Genomic DNA, 22,228 nt, shown 5'->3' with positions numbered 1-22,228 from the left:
AACAGCCTCCAGTCCCTAAGCCTTTCTTCTTAAGATCTTCTCTCCATACCAGGCAACATAGTAAATCTCCTCTAAATCCTTCCCAAAGCTTCCACATCCTTCCTATAATGCTGTGAGCAGAACTGTATGCAATACTCAAATTGCGGCCACACCAGTGTTTTGTACAGCTGCAGCATGACCTGGTGGCTCTGAAACTCAACCCCTCTACCAATTAAAGCTAACACACCGTATGACACCTTGACAACCCTATCAACCTGAGTGGCAACTTTCTGGGATCTATGTGCATGGGCACCGAGATCTCTGTTCATGTACACTACCAAGAATCTTATCATTAGCCCAGTACTCTTTATTCCTATTGCTCCTTCCAAAGTGAATCATCTCACTTTTCCACATTAAACTTCATTTGCCATCTCTCAGCACAGCTCTGCAGCTTATCTGTGTCCCTCTGTAACCTCCAACATCCTTCAACACTATCCACAACTCTAATGACCTTTGTGTCATCTGTAAATTTACTAATCCATTCTTCTACGCCCTCACACTTATAAAAATGACAAATGGCAGTGTCCCCAAAGCAGATCCTTGCAATACACCACAAGTAACTGAACTCCAGGCTGAACGTTTCCCATAAACCACCACCCTCTGTTTTCTTTCAGCTAGCCAATTTCTGATTCAAATCGCTAAATCACCCTCAATCCCATGCCTCTGTATTTTGTGTAATACCCTACCGTAGGGAACTTTATCAAATGACTTACTGATATCCATATATACCACATCAACCACTTTACCCTCATCCACCTGTTTGGTCACCTTATCAAAGAACTCAATAAGGTTTGTGAGGCACGAACAACCCTTCACAAATCCGTGTTGACTATACCTAATCAACTTATTCCTTTCTAGATGATTATAAATCCTATCTCTCATACCTTTTCCAATCCTTTACCCACAACCAAGGCAAGGCTCACTGGTCTATAATTAACAGGGTGGTCTCTACTCTTTCTTGAAGGGGACAACATTTGCTATCCTCAAGTCTTCTGCAACTGTTCCTAACACTGTACTGTGAAGAGGACAGTATAGAACTGGAAAGGTCATAGACAAGTTGGTGGATAAGTGGCTGATGAGTTTTAATGCAGAAAAGTGAGATTATGCATTTTAGTAAGAAGAAAATTGAAGGAAAATACAAAATAGGGGAAACAATTCTGGTGGGGGTGCAGGAGCAGGGAGACCCACTTGCTGGTGAATATATCATTGAAGGTGGTGGCACAGGTGGAAGACTAAGTACAGCATACAGTATTCTCAGCCTTATTAATAGGAGCAGAGTACATGAGGAACGGGGGTGGGGGGTGCAATGTGGATCTTGTAAATTTGTTAGATCACGTTTTAGGAAAGATGTGAATGCTTTGGAGAGAGTGCAGAAGCAACTTACATGAATGGTTCTAGGATAGATTGAAGGAATTGGGACTCCTTGGAGATAAAGCTAGACGGAGGTTTTCAAATCCTGAGTGGGGCTGTATAGAGTAGATAACGGGGAACTGTTCACACTTTTAAAAGGAACAATAATTAGCACACACTTAAACTGATTTGCAAAATAAGGGTGGTATGAGAAAAAATACTCACAGTAATCACAGACCATTATTAAGAGTATGAGCAGCTCTACATGGATATCTAGTAGAAACCGATTCAATTAAAGCATTCAAAAGTATTGGGTGATTGATGTTTAAAAGATATGGGGGAGGGGGGAGACTAGGTGGTAATGCTCATTTGTTTAATGTTAAAAATCTTACGATACCAGTTTAAAATCACAACAACAGGTTATAGTCCAACACGCTTAATTGGAAGCACACTAGCTTTCGGAGCATCGCTCCTTCATCGGGTGGTAGTGAAGGGCTCAACCCGAACACAGAATTTATAGCAAAAATTTAGTATGATGTAACTGAAATTATACATTGAAAAATTGATTGTCTGTTAAACCTTTCATCTGTTAGAATACCGTGATAGTTTCACTTCTTTCATGTGTAAATTACAAAACCTTTTTTTAAAAAAAGTTGCATTCAAGGGTTAGCTATCACCATTGTTAACAGCTAACCCAAGAATGCAACTTTTGTAAATTTTTGCTATAAATTCTGTGTGTTAGAATTGAACCCTCCACTACCACCCGATGAAGGAGCATCGCTCCGAAAGCTAGTGTGCTTCCAATTAAACCTGTTGGACTATAAACTGGTGTTGTGAGATTTTTAACTTTGTACATCCCAGTCCAACACCGGCATCTCCAACTCATAGTCCAACAGGTTTATCTGGTTTTCTGAGCATTGCTCCTCGTGAGGTAGCTAGTGGGGTAGGATCATAGGACCTACGCTGATGTGATACATCGGTGTAGCATCATCTGTACAGAGAGAGACTGTTAATGGTCCCATGCTTTGGAGATGCTGGTGTTGGGCCTGGGTGTACGAAGTTAAAAAAATCTCACAACACCCGCTTATAGTCCAACAAGTTTATGAGGAGCAGCGCTCCGAAAGCGAGTGCTTCCAAATAAACCTGTTGGGCTAAAACCTGGTGTTGTGTGAAAACGAACCTTCCACCGACCTCCAGAACTTCAACCTGAGCTACAAATCTTCTCTAAACTCGCTATAACCTGGTGTTGTGTGATTTTTTTAATTTAATGTTTACAGGTCAGGTGAATTGGCTATGCTAAATTGCCCGTAGTGTTAGGTAAAAGGGGTAAATGTAGGGGAATGGGTGGGTTACGCTTCGGCGGGTCGGTGTAGATTTGTTGGGCCGAAGGGCCTGTTTCCACACTGTAATGTAATGTAACCTAAAAAAGGTGGTGACCACTCTGTGAGAGAGGGGCGGGGCAGTTTGACCTCACCAAGATGGCCGGCCGGTGGGGTCCACGCCCCGCATTGAGGACCTCACCACAAACCGTTTTTCTATTGGTGGGTGTGTTTCTGTCCAACTATGATTGGTCCGTCGGTTTTCTAATCAAATCCTATTGATTTGTTGTGTGAGGCGGGAGATTTGATTCTGGGCTTTGAAGAAAACGGAAAAAGGTTCGAGAACGTCCGAGTGAGAGAAGAGCCCGGGGCCTTGTCCGAGTGGGAGGAGAGCCCGAGGCCCGGGGCCTTGTCCGAGAGGGAGGAGAGCCCGGGGCCTTGTCCGAGCGGGAGGAGAGCCCGGGGCCTTGTCCGAGCGGGAGGAGAGCCCGAGGCCCGGGGCCTTGTCGCTCCCTATTGAGGTGATGACCGGACCTGTCCTGGGGGGTCGGTGAAGCTGGTGGCGATCAGGCCCCTGACTTCCTGTTTGGTCGGGCCGGTTGTGATAGTAACCGCTTTGAGGAGTTTTCTCACCACAGCAGAGAAAGCCAGAAAGTGCCTGTGTGCTCCAGAAATGTAATCCTGATACTATCCTCAGGATGACTCGGAACGCCACTGTTTGAGCTGTGATATATTTATCTGTGCCTTGCTGTGTACTTATGCAGCAAAGCTTCTGAATTGAAATATCTGCAAGAGCACATACAGTTACAGCGTTATCACGCATGCAGACCAATAAGGTCATGATTGAAACCGAAAGAACTGCGGACGGTGTAAACTAGAAACAGCTGGAAAAGCTCAACAGGTCTGAAAGCATCTGTGCAGAGAAATTAGAATTAACGTTTCGGCTCCAGTTCTGATTCAGGACCACCAGCCCCGAAACGTTAACTCTTGATTTCTCTTCAAAGATCATGATTGATCTGCTTGTAGCCGCAAATCCACCTTCCCGTTTACCCCAAAATCCTTTCAGCCATTTCTTGTCAAAAATTAATTTATCTCAGCCTTAAAATATTCAAGATTCTGCTTTTCAGGAAGAAATTTTCAAAAACTCAAAATCCTCTGAAAGAAATTTTAAAGAGCACCGAATTTCTGTTTTAAATCGGTCGCTCCTATTTATTTTTAAAACAGTGACTGCTCCCCACCCTGCCATAAAGAGGAAGCATCTGCTCTGTCAAGACTTGAGGATTTTCTATGTTTTGATCAAATCACCACTTGTTCTTCTAAACTTCAGTGGATGCAAGCCTAACTTATCCAACCTTTTCTTGTAAACAACTCTCCTGTGCCAGGTGCCATAATCGTCTGAATTGTCTGCTCTGCATTTATATTCTTCCATAAATAACCAGGCCAATCCTGTGCAGAGTACTTCAGATATGGTTTTACCAGATACTTATCTAACTGAAGCAGAACCTCCCTGTTTTTGTATTCAGTTCTCCCATGATAAATAATGATATTGTATTAACTTTTGTAATTGCTTGCTGGACCTACGCATTAGCTTTTTCCGATTCATGCATGTTGCAGCTGTACAAGACATCGATGAGGCCACTTTTAGAATTCTGCATTCAATTCTGGTCTCCCTACTACAGGAAAGATGTTGTGAAATTTGAAAGGTTCAGAAAAGATTTACAAGGCTGTTGCTGGGATTGGAGAGTTTGAGCAACAAGGTGAGACTAACTAGGCTGTGGCACTTTTTGTTTTACCTTGGAGCATCAGAGGCTAAGGGGTGACCTTACAGAGGTTTACAAAATCATGGATAGGGTGAATAGCCAAAGTCTTTTTCCCAGAATAAGGGAATCCAAAACTAGAAGGCATATGTTTAAGGTGAGAGAGGAAGGTTTAAGTGGGACCAGAGGGGCAACTTTTTCATGCAGAGAATCGTGTGTATATTGGAACATACTGCCAGAGGAGGCAGGGACAATTACAACATTTAAAAGGCATCTGAGTTGGGTACATGAATAGGAACGGTTCAGAGGGATATGGACCAAATGCTGGCAAATGGCACTCTGTCAGATTGGAAAGTCTGGTCAACATAGAGGAATTGGACCGAAAGATCTGTTTCTGAGCTGTATGATTCCATGCATACGGGCACCAAGATCACTCTGCAATCTCTCGCTGTTTAGCTAACCTTTTAAATTCTTTCTGTCAAAATAGACTATTTCATGTTTTCCCACATTATTCTTCATTTGCCACATCTTTACCTGGTCGCTTAACATATCAATATCTTTCTGTAACTCCTTTTGTCTGAAATTTGGTTTCCTACCTATCTTTGTATAGTTAGCAAATTTGGTACCATACCATTTATACCTTCCTGTAAATAACTTGTATAAATTGTAAACAGTTGAGATCATTCTTTTGGCACATCACTTGCTACATCTTCCCAACCTGAAAAAGATTAATTTGCAGCTATTCTCTGCTTCCTGTTGGCATGGCAAATTTCTTTTCATGTCACTTGTTACTACCAACAGCGTGAGCTTTGATTTTCTATGATCACTTTTGTTGCAGCACCTGATTAAATGCTTTCGAGAAATCTAAGTACCTTATATCCTCTAGTTCTCTTATCCACAGCACTTGTTACAACTTCAGAGAACTCCAATACATTGGTGAAGCAGTACTTCCCTTTCACAAAACCATGTCGATTCTGCCTAAATATCTTTAAACTTTCCAAGTGCTCTGCTATAACTTATTTAATAACAATTTCTAACATTCTCTTGATGACAGGCGTTATACTAACTGGCCTGTAGTTTCCTGCTTTCTGCCACCCTCCCTTTTTGAATAAAGGAGTTATATTCACTCTTTCAAACTAGTGGGACTGTCCTTGAATCAAGGGAGTTTTGAATAATGAAAATGAATACATAAACTATCCTGCTAGCTAATTCTTTTAAAATCCTAGAGTAAAGACCATCAGAACCTGAGCACATACACGCCCACAGTCCCAATAATTTACTCAGTATCACTTCTCTGATGATTGTGATTTATCTGTGTTCTTCATTCCCTTCCATTTCCTGATTTATTGCTGCTTCTGAGATGTTACTTGTATCCTCTATAGTGAAGGCAGATATTTTCCATTATTAATTCTCCAGTCTGACTTTCTGTAGCACCAAAGCTTACATTGTTAACTCTCCTTTTTAAAATATTTACAGAAACTATATGCAGTGTATCCCATATAGAAACACTGAAAAAGAACTTGACTACTGATTTTGCTGCTCCAGGAAAGAAATTACTGTTGAAAACTTTCAAGTAATCTTGCAGTCTTATTTTTCCTGTCATCCTTCAGGAGGAAGCCTGGGTTAGCAGCAAGGTGAATCTGATATTGAGTCAGAATCCTTATTTGACATAAGCTGGCAGTGATGGAAGGTATTTCATCTCACTGATGTCTGTTTAGTTCATTCTGAGTATAAAGGGTATGTAGTTGCTGGTGTCTTCCATTTTGTAAGATTATGCTTTTGAGTCATGATGGTCATATCTGTGTTAACCATCACTGTGTGACCCAGGAGTCCGCTCTTGATTGGCATTCTATGTTGCAGAGGCAGACAGTAAGTTAAGGAGATGCTAGATTCATTGACAGTACATTTTCTCTTGCCAGCTAATCTTCCCATTTCAGATTGCCTCTTCTAATGTGCCACCAGTCAGCCTTCAGAGGTCATAGCCATCAGAACTGCCTTCCAGGTGCCTTTTGTTTTCTTGACTCTTAATTCTATCTAAGATCTCTCTTGAGATTCTGAAGTACCTCCAGCATTTGCAAAGCCTGCATTATAAACCTGAATTTGTCAACATACAATCCCAGTTAAACGTTTTTAATCTTAATTTTAATTTAAAATCCCATCCTTCCTTCTACATTTTTAATATTAAACTTTGCAACTTCGTGAATATATGTTCTCACCATTTGAATTGTTGTGATATTTTATGTCTTGCAAACAATGTCATGGTTTATTACTGGTAACCCTGTGTGCTCCCAAGTATGCATTGCTCAGACATGTTTAGTTTAATTTGAAATCTCAATTACTATTTTCCTAGTCAAGGGAATTCAGTCTACAACATAAAGTTTATTGTTCTACCCTTTTTTGGCATTGGTAAATCAAATTGTGCAGTCCAGCATAAGTGTTTTGATTATCACTCTGTTAACAACTTGGAATAACTTCAATAAATTACATTTTACAAAGTTTCCACACTCTCTCTGCCTGCATTCCATCCACCTATATTGTCTTCAACTTCGATCAAATTTGTTCATAATTCCAACTAATCAAGAACCTGTTACCCAAGGGCTTGCCCACACAAAAGACCTGCTAACCTGTCACTTTTGTGGTCACTCATATGTACAAGCTTCCATCACGTTGCCCCTCAGATCTGATGGCACTTTTTTTTTCTGGCCACAAGTTGAAATCTACACCTTTAGTTCTTTTGATGGTTGTTTCTTTGCCCCTCAGTTGGAGATTGATCTTTCAGCCACCACGTTCCCTTTCAAATTTTCTTCCAAAATAGCTTTTGATTTTTGCCTTCAGAAACTTCCCGGATGTCTATCCTTGACTTAGCCTTGGTCTCCTCTGAATCCCCTTATTTTCTGTATGAAAGCTCTTCTGTTTGTTCCATTACTGACCACATAGCAGTCCCTATTCCCCTTTATAAATGCTCTGAGACTTGCTTTGTACCAGCAAACAATGAGACACATTTTGCCACTTTCATCTGAATAACTGTTTCACACGTAAAGGTCAGAGTTCTGCAATTTGTGGGAGTAATTTCACTCCATGTATAAAGAAGTCACGACAGAATGGTGAATCTTTGCCCATACTGTCTCCAACCCCCACCCCACTACAACAAAATCTGTTCTAGTCTAATGTGTTGGCATGCTTCTCAATTTTATCATCTGGCCAAACGATATCCTATAAAAGAGAAATGTGTATCTGTGCTTGAGTAAAATAAATTGATAAGTAAATCATGTTTGTTTTCCTGATCCAGAGTTGAGATGGAAACGCTAGAGGAATTTGATCAAGAATATCCTATGAGCAAGATGTTCTGTAGACGCTTAACCAAAGAAGAATTTGAGTCCGAAGCCCTGACCTATACAGAAAAAGCACTGCAAGACTTATTTCGCACTATGGATCAGAACCCATCACAGTGTGAGAGAGTGGTGCGCAAACGAAAACAGGCTGAACTTGAAAAAGCTGGGTTGAAATCCTTTATTAAGGTACTATAAGCCTACAAACTAGGTGGCACGGTGGCTCAGTGGTTAGCACTGCTGCCTCACAGCACCAAGGACCCGGAATCAATTCTAGCCTCGGGCGACTATGGAGTTTGCACATTCTCCCCATGTCTGCGTGGGTTTCCTCTGGGTGTTCCAGTTTCCTCTGACAGTCCAAAGGTGTGCAGGTTAGGTGAATTGGCTATGCTCAATTTCACATAGTGTTCAGGGATGTACAGATTAGGTGCATTAGTTATGGGAAATGTAGAGTAATAGGGTAAGGGAATGGGACTGGGTGGGACACTCGTCAGAGAGTTGGTGTGGACTTGTTGGGCCGAAGGGCCTGTTTCCATACTGTAGGGATTCTACTCTATGGTTCATCTTTTACCAAAATGCAAGTTGTTTTATCCGGTCTTCAATTTTGGTTGATTTTGCTGCCAGTGATGAGTCAAGTTATTTCATGCAACACTAATCGATGTGTAGCAGCCAATTGCAAGAACACAGACACCTATTTCAGATTACTTAGAAGTGGGATGAATTGCTAGAAAACGCAAGACGTTTGTAGGGCTAGATGTTATCAGTAGCTTCCTTCCCTGTTATTGCAGTTTATGCTATTTACTGTTAGGTGGAGCTGTGGACTAGGGAAGCAACTGATATGAGAGCACGATTATATATAAAAGAACATTTTAAGAACAAGGGTTTGCTGAGGTCATGCTGTCAAAGCCAGATGTTGAGTCCAGATTTGTTTTGACATTATTGCATAAAATTTAGCTGCTCCCTTTGTGTGTCGATGTGCAAAAAATAAAAGCTAAACTGTTACCTTTAAAGCACCAAATTTTGAGTCTGGTCAAGACAATGTTTGGTACATATGAGCATTATCTTTGCAGGCTAAATTTTTCACAGCTGTAGATGGTCGGCTGAACCGCTGCAATGCTGTTGGATTGGATGAATTACAAGAAAGACTCCAAAACATGAAGGACGAGATGAGAAAAGTTCACGTGTATGCTTGTGGTAAGACCACCATTTTTAAAACAGACCCAAACATACAATTGGTGCTGGTTGAATGAGGAGTTGGATAGGCAATTATGAGGCAACTGCTGTGTGTTTTGAGGTGGTGTGAGTGGTTTCTCTTGCATTTGACATTTCGACTTGTTACTTGTTCATTTGAAATCGACAAGTTCTAACTGTGCGATCCAACTACTGTATGTGGTAATGAGGAATTTGTGAACGTGGGAGCACAGCTGAGTTAGCATGCTGTAGGTTATCTTGGACTGCAATATTACCCAGAAGGTATTCTTTTGTGGACCAAGCATGCAGCTATTTGGTCCAGACAGATATCCAGAATGCAGAGGTGTGGGATGTTTGTCACAACAGTGCTGGTTTTCAGTTTAGAAGTGAGTAGAGTAATATTTAGAATGATTTTCTGAATGTTATATATAGCCATGTTTTTATTGAATATTTGTACAGTCCATATCAATTTGAGGAGGTCTTTTGGTTTAATGGATAGTGCCACTTTCTCTGAGCAGGATTTGTAGACCCTGGAATGATGTTGCCCAAATCCCATCCTTGTAAATCTTTTCTGAACCCTTTCAAGTTTCACAACATCCTTTGGACAGGAGGGAGACCAGAATTGCATGCAATATTCCAAAAGTGGCCTAACCAATGTCCTGTACACTTGCAGTATGACCTCCCAACTCTAATAATCAGTGCTGTGACATTAAAGGAAAGCACACCAAATGCCTTCTGCCTATGACTTCACTTTTAAGGTCTCTTTGTTCAGCCACACTTTCTAGGACCTTACCATTAAGTATATAAGTCCTGCTCTGATTTGCCTTTCCAAAATGCAGCACCTCACATTTATCTAGATTAAACTCCATCTGCCACTCCCCAGCCCATTGGCCTGCCTGATCAAGATCCCATTGTACTCTCAGGTAATCTTCTTTGCTGTCCACTGCACCTCCAATTTTGATATCATCTGCAAACTTTTATGCGCTTCAAGACATCCAGCAGCACCACTTCTGTAATATGGACATTTTTCAGATGTCACCATCTGTTTCCCCACATTCTATATTGTCCATGTCCTTCTCCACAGTAAACACTGATGCAAAATACTTGTTTAGAGTCTGCCCCATCTCCTGTGGCTACACAATAGGCTGCCTTGCTTGATCTTTGAGGGGCCCTGTTCTCTCCCTTGTTACCCTTTTGACCCTAATGTATTTGTAAAATACCTTTGGATTCTCCTTGATTCTATTTGCTAAAGCTATCTCATATTCCATTTTGGCTCGGCTGATTTCCCTATTAAGTATACTCCTCCTGCCTTTATACTCTTCTAAGGATTCACTTGATCTATCCTGTCTATACCTGACACATGCTTGCTTTTTCTTAACCAAAACCACAATTTCTTTAGTCATCCAACATTCCCTACACCTACCAGCCATTCCTTTCACCCCAACAGGAATAAACTGTCTCTGGAATCTTGTTATCTCATTCATGAAGGCTTCCCATTTTCCAGCCGTCCCATTACGTGCCTAATACCGTCAAAATTGTCCTTCCTCCAATTTAGAACTTCAACTTTTAGATCTGGTCTATCCTTTACCATCACTATTTTAAAGCTAATAGAATTATGGTCGCCAACCACAAAGTTCTCCCCCACTGATACCTCAGTCACCTGCCCTGCCTTATTTCCCAAGAGTAGGTCAGGTTTTGCACCTTCTCTATTACGTACATCCACATGCGGAATCAGAAAATGTTCTTGTACAAACCTAACAAATTCCTCTCCATCTAAACCCTTAACACTATGGCAGTCCCAGTCCATGTTTGGAAAGTTAAAATCCCCTACCATAACCACCCTATTATTCTTACAGATAACTGAGACCTCCTTACAAATTTGTTTCTCAATTTCCTGCTGACTATTTGGGGGTCTATTATACAATCCCAATAAAGTGATCATCCCTTTCTTATCAGTTACACCAAAATATCTTCCCTGGATGTATTCCGAGGAATATCCTCCCTAAGTACAGTAGTAATGCTATCTTTTTATCAAAAACACCACTCCCCTTATTCTCAGCACCCCCTCCCTAACCATTTGTATCCTGGAACATTAAGCTGACAATTCCTGAGCCACGTTTCTGTAATTGCTATGATATCCCAGTCCCATGTTCCTAACCATGCCCTGCGTTCATCTGCCTTCCCTGTCAAGCTTCCTGCATTGAAGTAATGCAGTTTACTTTATCAGTCCTACCTTGTTCTCTGTTTTGTTCCTGCCTGCCCTGACTGTTTGACTCTCTCTTTTTCCCAACTTCTTCATTAGAACTTGGAAAGGTTAGGAAGAGGGTGGAAGCAGAACAGAAAAAGGAAGGTCTGAATGGATGAAGAGAAGAAAATAGGTTAAATAACAGAAGGTTAATCGTACAGGCTAAATGAGTGGTAATCGTACAAATGAAACCAAAGATGTCACTGGAGGAGTTATGAATGACAGAAGAGTTGTAAAAAGATCGAATACAATTTTCTTTTTGCCTTTGAATGAATGTTAAATCTGAACTGTGTCCAGTGTCAAATCTTACTGTTTTAGTTAATCTTACCTCCAGTTCAAGATGATTCAATAGGTTTTGTGAGTGAGAGTGCAGTAAAGTAGAAAATCCTATTCCATGTGATTATTTTAAGCATTGTTGGCTATATGTTATATTACACCTATTGTAACTGTGTTCTCTTCCCTCAATCTCAATTAAATTATTGCATTTTGGAGAGATCTTGTATTTGGGAAGAGATTTCTTGCTTGCCTCTTGGTGAGCAAGTGTCATTTGCTAATTGCAAAGTGGTGGGGTTGGTGTTGATAGCGATAAAGGAGCTAGGCGAGGTTGGATATATCATATCACTTGCTGTTATTAGTGGATTTGCCAGGTTTTGCATCATCTTTTGCTCTGCACTGCAGGGAATGGAAACAAAGGAAATATTGAAACACTTCTTCAAGTAGTACACTAGTTTAACAGCCTGCACTATTTCAAACTTGGCTTGTTCCAACTTGGACACATTTCCAAAATGCAGAGTTTTGTAGCTTGCAATATCATAAATTGTAGTTAATTTGGCTTCAACGTTGATGCAGTTTGAAACATTTTTTTGCCATTGGACATTAACAAGAGTAGTACTAAGATAATTAGTCACCAAAATGTGTAGTTTCCTGGTATGATATGCTGCTAGTACAGACTTGATTTCATTTTTTCTTAGATTTTTATAGTACCTTGGCATATCTTCTGAAACGTTAAAAAAAAAAGTAGCCATTACAAATGAGTATACTAATTAGGAGCAGGAGTAAGCAATTCCACCCTTTTAGTCTGCTTTGCCATTCAATACGATTCTGATTGATTTGATTGAAGCCTCAACTCCACTTTTCTACCGTCTCCCAATAATTATTGACTCCATAATTGTTCAAGAATCTAGCTACGTCTACCTTAAGAATATGTAATGACCTTCAGCATTTGGCAAGAATTTAGAAGAATTTTGTCATGATTAAATCTGACTTTCTGATTAAATCTGTATGATGTAAGACACTTGGGGAAAGAAATAGTCCATTGCTGTGCTGGTTTCAGTTTGTGTTCTATGGAAATCAAGCTGCCCACATAACATGGTTCATTTAAGATTTTGTGTTCTTTGTTACATTTGTGCTTTCTAGAGGCTAAAGGAAGTGCACAAAGGACCTCCAAGCGACTAGCTGAAAAGAGACGGAGGGGGCAGGGTGAGGTTTCTACCAGTGAAGATTCTACACTACCTTCTGTCACTGCCATTCCACCACCTCCACCACCACCACCACCTCCACCTCCACCTCCACCACCACCACCTCTTCCAGGTCCCAGTAATCCAGCTCTTAAAACTCCTCTGAAAGACGAGTGGAATCGTCACACAGTAAGTAATCAGCTTCAAAGGAAGTATGGCTAGAGGATAAGCTGGATACCTACTTGTTTGTGGGCACTGCTGACTGCTCGGCTTCAGAAAGAAAATATCACCGAATGAAAGGTGCAAGGGAGATCAGCGTACAAATTCAGATGGAGAAAGGAAGGTCTGGGTTTTTCACTTATAAAAGATAAGAAAGAATTGTATCTGGATAACGTCTCTTACAACTTCAGTAAGCCTCTGTGCACTTTACAAATGCACAAAGTATTTTTGAAAGTGTAGTCACTGTTGTAACGTAGGGAATGATGCAGCTGACTGGAGTAATGGAAATTTGAGGTCTGTATTCTATCTTGCAGAGTGAAGCAAAGGTTTTGGCAACTCCAGCTCTGTTGGAGAGCTATGGACTGGCCAGACTCAACCGACGCTGTAAAAGGTGAGGAGATGGGATTTTTAAAATTTGAAGCATACTGTTTAAAATTTAGAATTTAATCCTGACTTTTGATAGCATTTCTCAATCCTGCTCAGTCTGCCTGGTGGTTAGATATGTTAGTTTGTTGTGTAATAAATGCGGGCATCTAGTATTTTTGACTGAGAGCTGCACCCTGGATCCCACTTCCTTATAATCTCAACTGGGTGTGACAGTAAGGTTGTGGGTGCTGCTGGTGATGGAGAAAGAAGATATCATCAAATGGAAAGTAGGAGGGAGCTTGGTATACAAAGTTGTGAGGTAAAAGAAAGCCATACACCTTACAGTTTGTGAACTGTATAGGTGTGCACAACACGGCATTGACAACTTTACTCTTGTGTCCCGCCTCAGGCGACTGACTGTGTGGAGTTTGCACGTTCTCCCCGTGTCTGCGTGGGTTTCCTCCGGGTGCTCCAGTTTCCTCCCACAGTCCAAAGATGTGCAGGTCAGGTGAATTGGCCATGCTAAATTGCCCGTAGTGTTAGGTAAGGGGTAGATGTAGATGTAGATGTAGGGGTATGGGTGGGTTGCGCTTCGGCGGGGCGGTGTGGACTTGTTGGGCCGAAGGGCCTGTTTCCATACTGTAGGTAATCTAATATAAAAAAAACTATGTGCAGCATTTATTATCTCCATATTTTCCAGATATCAAGTAAGACATCTTGGTACTCTATTTTGGGTTCAATAGGCAATAAGGTGGTTGTTTTAGTGAAAGGATTTCGGGAAGGTTACAGAAAGGAAAATAGATTCAGTTTCTTCTTTGCTCTGTGGTTTTAAAACATTGTATTAAGTATTCAACAGTCTGAATAAGTATTATCCTAAAATAGAAGGACAAAACTCCTTGAAAAGATTTGAGGGTGTGGTTACATGTGGTTAGATCTACTTTGCAAGCATGTCAACTTATTTGAGATCAAACGTTCCAGTGTTAACCGAGAAAAAAGGATATAAGGAAGAATATAGTATATGGCGAGGCAATAGCCTAGTGAGTTCTGCTATAACAAGTGTTTCTTCAATGCAAATTAGCTTTAGCGTGATTGAAGAATTTCGACCGTTATTTGTAGAACGCGATGTTTTCTTACCTGTATTGGTTAGAACTTAATTCCAGCCCCATTAGTTTAAATGTCACAGCTACTGTGCGATTTTCTTATAATGAGAGATTGCACGGGAATGCAACTATCGCGTTATATCAGAATAGACTGCACTATCGCTGGACTGTTATTCTGTTCTGGGGAGCAGGTATCAAATCTCATCATCGAAATTGGTGAAATTTGAATTCAATAAAAAGTCTGGAATTAAGAGTTTAATGACCATGAATCCATTGATTATCAGGCCCTTTAGGCAGGGAAACTGCCATCCTTACCTGGTCTAAACTCTACACCCCCAGCAATGTAATTGACTCTTAACTGCACTCTGGGCAATCAGTGCCAGCATAGCCTCATCCTATGAATGAATTTTAAAAAAGAACTGATGTGTTTGCCTAAATATGTATACCACTTGTTACTGTACATTCTATATATTAGTTACTGCTTCAAAATGGACTCTTAGGCCACGGTGTGATATGAACTCTTTAATGCATTTAAAGGTTATATTAATCTGCTTCTTGATTTGGTTTTTCTAGTGAGATCTCAAAAAATTTTCTTCTGGAATTTACCATTGATAATAAATAGAGGCAGTTCCACAATGTAACACAGACTAAAATTCCCAATACCATAAATGAGGTCTAAGTTCACATAATAAGGATGATTAAGACTTTAACTGAGCAGTTATTTGGGAGTACTGGGTAGAAATTCATTGGAGGGCGAAGGAAGTGCAGCACAAAATGTTCATTCATTTTCATTTGGGCTAACACACACATTGTTGAAGAAACTTTACTCTTATGTCTGGCAAGTCTGGAAATTCTTGCTACAGACACTGGTAGTCTAAATAGGAAAGGTACCACTCTCGTGTACAAAACAAAAAAACCTAAATCTAGATTTTGCAAATGAATTCAATCACACTTCTTTCATTGATCACGATCTGCTTTTAATCTCTTCATGAATTTCCTTATAAGTGATGTGTATCTAGTATTGCAGATCTGAGAGCTCCTGAGAATGACAAAAGCACTGAATCCATCCAAAATATCTACTCTGAACTGCTGTCTGCAAACCATTTCAAGAGACTTCGTTCAACAGGCATCCATCGGTATGTCGAAAGCTTTGTTAAAGTGTCTACCTGCAGAAGTGATCTGACAGTTTTTACTGTTTTTCTAATTAATGATTCTGAGAAGGTATTTTCAGAAGTCGTTTCTCAGGAAATAAATCCAAGATTTTCAGGGCATTCCCAATGCTGTATGCTTGATATTTACATCTCCATTTTATCTGCTATGTAGAAAGGACTAAATTCTTGCACATCACTATGCTGTTTGTCTCCATAGAGAGATGTTTGTTGTTTTTTGTTTCTGATGTGAACCAGAGTTCACTTCGAAGGAGAAGGTCACAAAGATTTAGGAAAGATACAAATAAAGCTAAATTGTTTGAGAAAGTCATAAATGGAGTCGGGTAACATCAAACATAATATAATGCTCCAGTTTAAGAAGGGAGGGAGGTAGAAGACAGGAAACCTACGCCAGTCACTTGACCTCAGTCATTGGTAAGATTTTAGAGGTCATTGAGGATGAGATTACAGCATGACAAAATAGGACTGAATCAGCACAACTTTGTTAAAGGGAGGTCATGCCTGACAAATCTGTTAGAATTCTTTGAGGAGATAATGAGCACGTTAGACAAAGGAGAGCCAGTGGACGTGATCTATTTGGACTTCCAGAGGCCTTTGACAAGATGCTACATGAGCCTAAGTAAGATAAGAGCCCATGGTGTTAAAGGTACGGTGTTGGCATGGATAGAGGATTGGTTGCCTGGCAGAGTAGGGAAAGGGTCTTTTTCAGGATGGCAGTCACTGACGAGTAGAGTTTGTGTTGGGACCACAACTATTCACATTGTACATTAATGATCTAGATGAAGGAACTGAGGGCATTGTTACTACGTTTGTAGATGACTCCAAGATAGGTAGAGGAGCAGGTTAGTGTTGAGGAAACAGGGAGGCGACAGATAGGAGGGTGGGCACAGAAGTGGCAGGTGGAATACAGTGCGGGAAAGTCGTAAGTTACACACACTTTTGGAAGAAAGAATAGAGGCATAGTCTATTTTCTAAGTGGGGAAAGGCTTTGGAAATTAGAAACACAGGGACTTGGGAGTCCTAGTTCAGGATTCCCTTAAGGTTAACATACAGGTTCATTTGGCAGTCAGGAAGGCAAACATTAGCATCCATTTCATGAGTGCTAGAATACAAGAGCAGGAATCTAATGCTGAGGCTGTATAAGCTTAGACCTTATTTGGAATATTGAGCAGTTTTGGGCTCCATATCCAAGGAAGGATGTGCTGGCATTGGAGGGGATCCAAAGCAGAACTACAAGAATGATCCTGGAGATGAAGGGTTTGTCATGAAAAGCAGTTGAGGACTTCTGGGTCTTAGCTGAATTTAGAAGGATGAGGGGGAATCTGATTGAAACTTACAGAATAATGAGAGGCCTGGATAGCACGGACGTGAAGATGTTTGCACTCGTAGGGAGAGACTAGGATCTGAGGGCATTGCTTCAAAGTGAAAGGGTGTCCCTTTAGAACTGTAATGAGGAGGAATTTCTTCAGCCCGAGGGTGGTGAATCTGTGGAACTCGTTGCCACAGAGGGCTGCGTAGGCCAAATCACTATTTAAGACAACGGTAGGTAGATACTTTATTTGGTAAGTGGATCGAGGCTTATTGGGAGGAGGACGTGAATGGGGTTGAGAAATATATCAGCCACGGTTGAATGGCAGAGTAGACTCGATGGGCCAAATGGCCCAATTCTGCTGCTGTGCGTTATGGTTTAAAAGAACACTTCCACCTAAGTAAACAAGCATCATGCACAGTGGGTTGTCAGATCATTCCCAATGCTTAAATGCTGCACAATTTTCTGTAATTTCAAAGTTGTTTGCTGTTAACAAAACTAGATCTTAATACTTTCATTTAGGTTTGTGATTGTTGGTTATTCTTGATGAAAATGAGGAACATTTGCAGGTTGATTGAGTATGCACTTTTGTGACATAATCTTAAAGCAGTGTTTAGTATTTGACAGTTTTATCTTTTCAGTGTTGTAAGAATTGCTAAACATTGATCTAAATGTACATAAGAAACAGTTCAAAGTGTCTGCTTTAATGTGGAACACTCCATCTGCAACACCTCCAATAATCACCTTTTGCTTCAGTTCCTACTACATTATACCAACAGTACTGCATATCATTATCAAGATTGTGCATTTAATTTCTAAAATGAAGTGCTCTAGCATTAAAAAAAACAGAAGTGCTGATGAAACTCAGGTCTGGTAGCATCTGTGGAGATGGAAACATAGTTAACATTGCAAATTGAATATGACTTGAGTTCTGAAGAAGACTTACAGGACACCAAATGTTAACTCTGTTTCTCTCTCCAGCAATGTTGTGGGGCCTGCTGAGTGTCTCCAGCACTTTGCTTTCATTGATTTCCAGCTTCTGTAAAACTTTATCTTTAATCTCGCAGTAAATTCATTTTGTTATATATTGGAAAATTAACCAACTAAACTCCACTTGGTTAACCTGCCTGTTGATCTCACAAAGTTAACATTTTAATGTCATTCTTTAGTAACAAAAATGATAAAATGCTTATGTTTGTACTAAAGAGCAATCTCCTACCTGCTCTTTTTGTAGATCTCCAGGTGGAACACCATCCAAAGTCCCTAAAAGCCAGCAAGCACAGGAAGGGAAAATGTGTTCTCCTGCATCTGCCTTTAATACAACATTGTTGAATAAATTTCGCAACACAAAGAGTCCGATTGAGAGTGCTCCGCGATCACCATCCAGCAGTGACAGTGAGAGCTCTGGATTTGCCACACCTCCAGGAAGCCCATGTGAGAGAGAGAGAGAGAGAGAAACTCTAACTTAACTCCCAAGAGTGACTGAAATCTCTGGCTCAGACTCTTTCTTAAGAAAGGGTTTTAACTTACAAATGTTTGACCTTGATCAAATATTGACGTAAAGAAGATGTGATCTGATCAGCAGAGTAATAAGTGTTTCTGATCCAAAACTAAATTTTGGAAAAAGAATCTCTACTTTTTAAACAGACAACCAAAATAATTTCATTCACTTGTTCCTATCTGCACCTCCATTTTTTTCAACTCTGTTTGAAAAACTCAAAATTAACAAGTTTGTGGGACAATCTCTTTACATTATTGCACTTTACCTAATTCAATACTTGCATTGTTTGAGAGTTCCACCTTCTTTGAGGTAACTGGGTACAAATCACTTTAACATTAGGAACATCTTAGATGTGGCATCCCACGATTACCCAGAAATGTACAGGTTGAAGAAAATGTTTTTATTTTTAATTGAGAATAGTGTACTTCCAAACGTATTTTGCAAAGTCAATCACCGTGCTGCTGTGTTTTAAATAGCATGGAACCTTGACAAATTTGAAAAGCACTGGTTTCACAATATGAAGAGCTCCTATTAGCCTTAACTTCTGCAATCCTTTTGCATGAACTCAGAAGAATGTGATGCAAATTGTGCCCCCATACTGCTTAGTAACATCATTTAATATTTTCCTTCTGTTTACCTACAGAAATGATAAAAATTTCTATAACATATTGTAGGTATAAGCTATTAACCATGCATAAATTCAGTAGGTCCATTTCTTGTTTCTCTGACTTACTGTAATTTTTGGAATAACGTTTCCATGCTTTTGTAAACAAAACAAATGAGGTTTTTATGCAGTGATGATACCAGAAGTGCTATTTTTCTGTTCACAGCTTTTCAAACTAAAGAGGGCTAATCTGTAACTATTTGCATATTTATCTGAAGTTCTGATTTGCTGGATTGTGTTTGATAGGTGCAACATAAATTAGGGTATTAATTTGTAACTGGGAAGCATCTAATACGTGAAAACAAAGGCATTCTCCCAGGACCTGTGCTGTCTGTAATTGTTAAACAGCAACGAGGCTATTGGAACAGGATAATTCAAGGCACTTATTGTCCACTTATAGTTCATGCCTTGGCGAGCAGACTAACCCATTCCATTTCTTGTTTCAGTCTCAAAGGTGCTTCTTAGATGTTCTCTTTCACTGTTTGCCTTGAAAAACTCTTGGGAATAAGGCAAAAATTTCTAAAGGATTTATACATCTCAGCTGTTGCCTTTGAGATAGGTTCTATAAAAGGTCTTGCGCAGTTGCCTTTTGTATTAAGCAATATATTAAATCAGGGATAAATGTAGATGTTTTTAGAAGGATTTACAAATGGGTTGTGGATTTTCTAAGCAAGCTTTAATGACTTTTATTCTGGGGGCTTATGCCAAAGTGTTTATTTTAAATGAATGGATAAAATCCTGCTTTATATTCTGCAGTCTTGCATTTCATTTAATCATCGAACAAAAATCGTTATTTTAACATTATATATATTTGAATTAGTTAGACTTCTGTGCAGCAGTGTACAGTTTTTAATGTACATATGATATGCACTCTGCACTATCGCAGTATTGAGAGTTCACTTGTTTTGGTCATAGACCTATGTACTATAGAACTGTTTCACCACCTCCATCATATTTCAAAGATTGCTCAGTTTTTTTTTAACATAACAGAATCTCCAGGAGCAGGTGGTGACAATGATGGAGGGCAGCTGCAGCACTCTAATACACCCTCTCCAGAAAAGGTGTCTTTGGGGGACGAAGAAGCAGAGACTGGATTCCTCACCCCAGTGTAAACTGCAGGCTTCATTCCATGTAAATAGTGTAAATACTTTCTTGTTTCTCCTTGATTTCACTTGTAATGCATGATGCCAGTCAAATAAAGGAGCCCTACTTCATGATTTTGTCATGTGTTTAAATTTTATGTTTCTAGGGTAGTCAGTAAGGTTTCACAGAACAGGCATCAAGTCAAAACAGACGAGGTTGGAAAGGTACCTGACCAAAATGTGGAGGAGAGTGGTTACATCAAGCCGTCTCTATCCATCCTGCAATCATACTTCTCACAGTTTGGAGTTTCTGACCCAAACAATGCACCAGTGAAAGTAAGGAAGTTGAGAATAACCATGTTGGGGTCAAATGTGTTGAGAGATAGCTAGGCCTCCTTGGAAAGCATGTATGTTGAGCAGTCCATTGTGATCAATAGATGGGACACAGGATCAATTTGCGTGTACAGTACCTGAGCACTGCTTGAGTCACAGGGAATCAGGCTGATTGTCTATTTAGCCTGCCCCACACCATCACTGTTCTTGAAGGCTGATTGTAATTAGTCAACATCAGACTTTGCTAGATTATCTTGTGTCACATGTAGCAGAGCTCTAATTGGTGTGATTCTGAGTGGGGGTGACCATGTTACTGTGGGAGAAAGTGGTAGGATATCCGTGCTGATTGCTAAGTTTAAACAACAAAAATGTTTACCTCCAACCTAGAACATTCATAGGTGTCCTTAAACATGCCACTGTCATGGACATTGCTGAGTTGCAGGAGATCCACACAAGGCATCCTGCATCTACTCTCAGAAAATACAAAGTAACTTTCAATAAATATGATAACATTGAATATTATGACCTAGTAACCCACAGGATTGTGAGTAAAGATGACCGTTTAATAAAGGTTCCACTCCAGAGGATCCCACCTCCTCACAGGAGGAGGCCAGGACTACCAGCAGAAGTCTGCAATGAGGTGTCATCTGATAGTCCAGTACATGTGCCTCCCCCATAGTCCTTGTAAGGAGAAAAATGTAGAAGTGAAGATTTGTGTCAATTACCTGGCACAAGGCAAACATTCATAAAGATACTTACCATCTCCCTAGGATTGAGGAAGCTTGCAAATTTTCAAAGGTGCAAAAAGTATTTCCGAGCTCTTAATGTGGTTCACAATTATAACCAGTTGCAAATTGTTGAACAAGACATTGAAAAGGTGGCAATCCATACAGGGACTTAACAAATACATGAGAATTCTGTGTTCAGCAATGCCTGTGCCACCTACATGCATGTGATGATTGAAACTTTTGACGACCTTTATTTCCAGTCCCCTTCATTTTTCTAAAAAATGTACTCATTTTCAGTTTGACATTTGAGGATACCCTAGCAAGACTAGGCACTCTTAGCTTGCTTGTCACTTTTTTAACTTGGAAAGTCAAATTAAAGCCAACTTCTCGGGACAAAAGTACAGTACCTTGGACATTTGGTTACCAAGGAAGGCATTACTCCTGATAATGAGAAATTTCCAAACAGTACAAAAGTGACCCCAGCCTAGTTGGAAAGAGATCAAGCTGGTTTCAATAAAAGTTTGTGCAAGGCTGTGCGCAACAAGCTGCCCCACTCCTTAATTTCCCTAGGAAATTGCAGAATGCTGAAGGAGTGGTTGGGCAAGAATATATGAGGCATGATGCTTCACTGAGCTTTACAGGAAATTGGGCCCCAGCATCTGAAGACTCATTTTTCATCTTCAAGCAGAAGTTTGTCTCATCACCTGTCCTTAGCTACCCAGAGTTTGAACTCCTTTTCACATCCGAAACCGCCTCCATTTTTCTTGCCCTGGGAGCGGTGCTGTTACAGGCTCAAAGGTAGAAAGGAATGATTATCATGTATGCTAGTCAGTCTCAAGCCAAATGACAGGAAAATGGAGAATTATTCCAGTTTGAAGTTCAAACTACCAGCTTTGAGGTGAGCTGTTTCCCAGAAATTCAGAGATGTTCTTGATGGTAGTGAGCTTGAAGTTTTTACAGAAAACATCCCCCTCTTTAATACATCCACTAAGCTGGGAATGATATGGACACTGAACCCGTGCAATTTTGATTCTGTATCCAGTACAGGTCAGGCAGAAGTAATGCAAATA

The 22,228-nt window shown here is 40.2% G+C and overlaps 1 protein-coding gene across 3 annotated transcripts; it reads left to right on the top strand.

Moving 5' to 3' along the window:
- The first annotated feature begins 2,936 nt into the window (after positions 1 to 2,936).
- LOC140487846 (uncharacterized) lies at positions 2,937 to 20,229 on the top strand. Of its 3 annotated transcripts, none has more exons than XM_072587154.1 (7): positions 2,937 to 3,229; positions 7,755 to 7,983; positions 8,865 to 8,988; positions 12,647 to 12,876; positions 13,221 to 13,297; positions 15,392 to 15,508; positions 18,085 to 20,229. In XM_072587154.1, the coding sequence occupies exons 2-7, from the start codon at positions 7,762 to 7,764 to the stop codon at positions 18,317 to 18,319; spliced, it is 1,005 nt and encodes a 334-aa protein (XP_072443255.1). In that variant the 5' UTR covers positions 2,937 to 3,229; positions 7,755 to 7,761; the 3' UTR covers positions 18,320 to 20,229. The 3 variants fall into 3 exon arrangements, with proteins under 3 accessions (XP_072443255.1, XP_072443257.1, XP_072443256.1); XM_072587156.1 differs by lacking the exon at positions 2,937 to 3,229 and adding an exon at positions 3,277 to 4,465; XM_072587155.1 differs by lacking the exon at positions 2,937 to 3,229 and adding an exon at positions 4,481 to 6,467.
- Positions 20,230 to 22,228: the final 1,999 nt, after the last annotated feature.

Source organism: Chiloscyllium punctatum, chromosome 17 (assembly GCF_047496795.1).
Source record: "Chiloscyllium punctatum isolate Juve2018m chromosome 17, sChiPun1.3, whole genome shotgun sequence".
NCBI lineage: Eukaryota > Metazoa > Chordata > Chondrichthyes > Orectolobiformes > Hemiscylliidae > Chiloscyllium > Chiloscyllium punctatum.
This window is presented reverse-complemented; position numbering and strand designations above follow the sequence as displayed.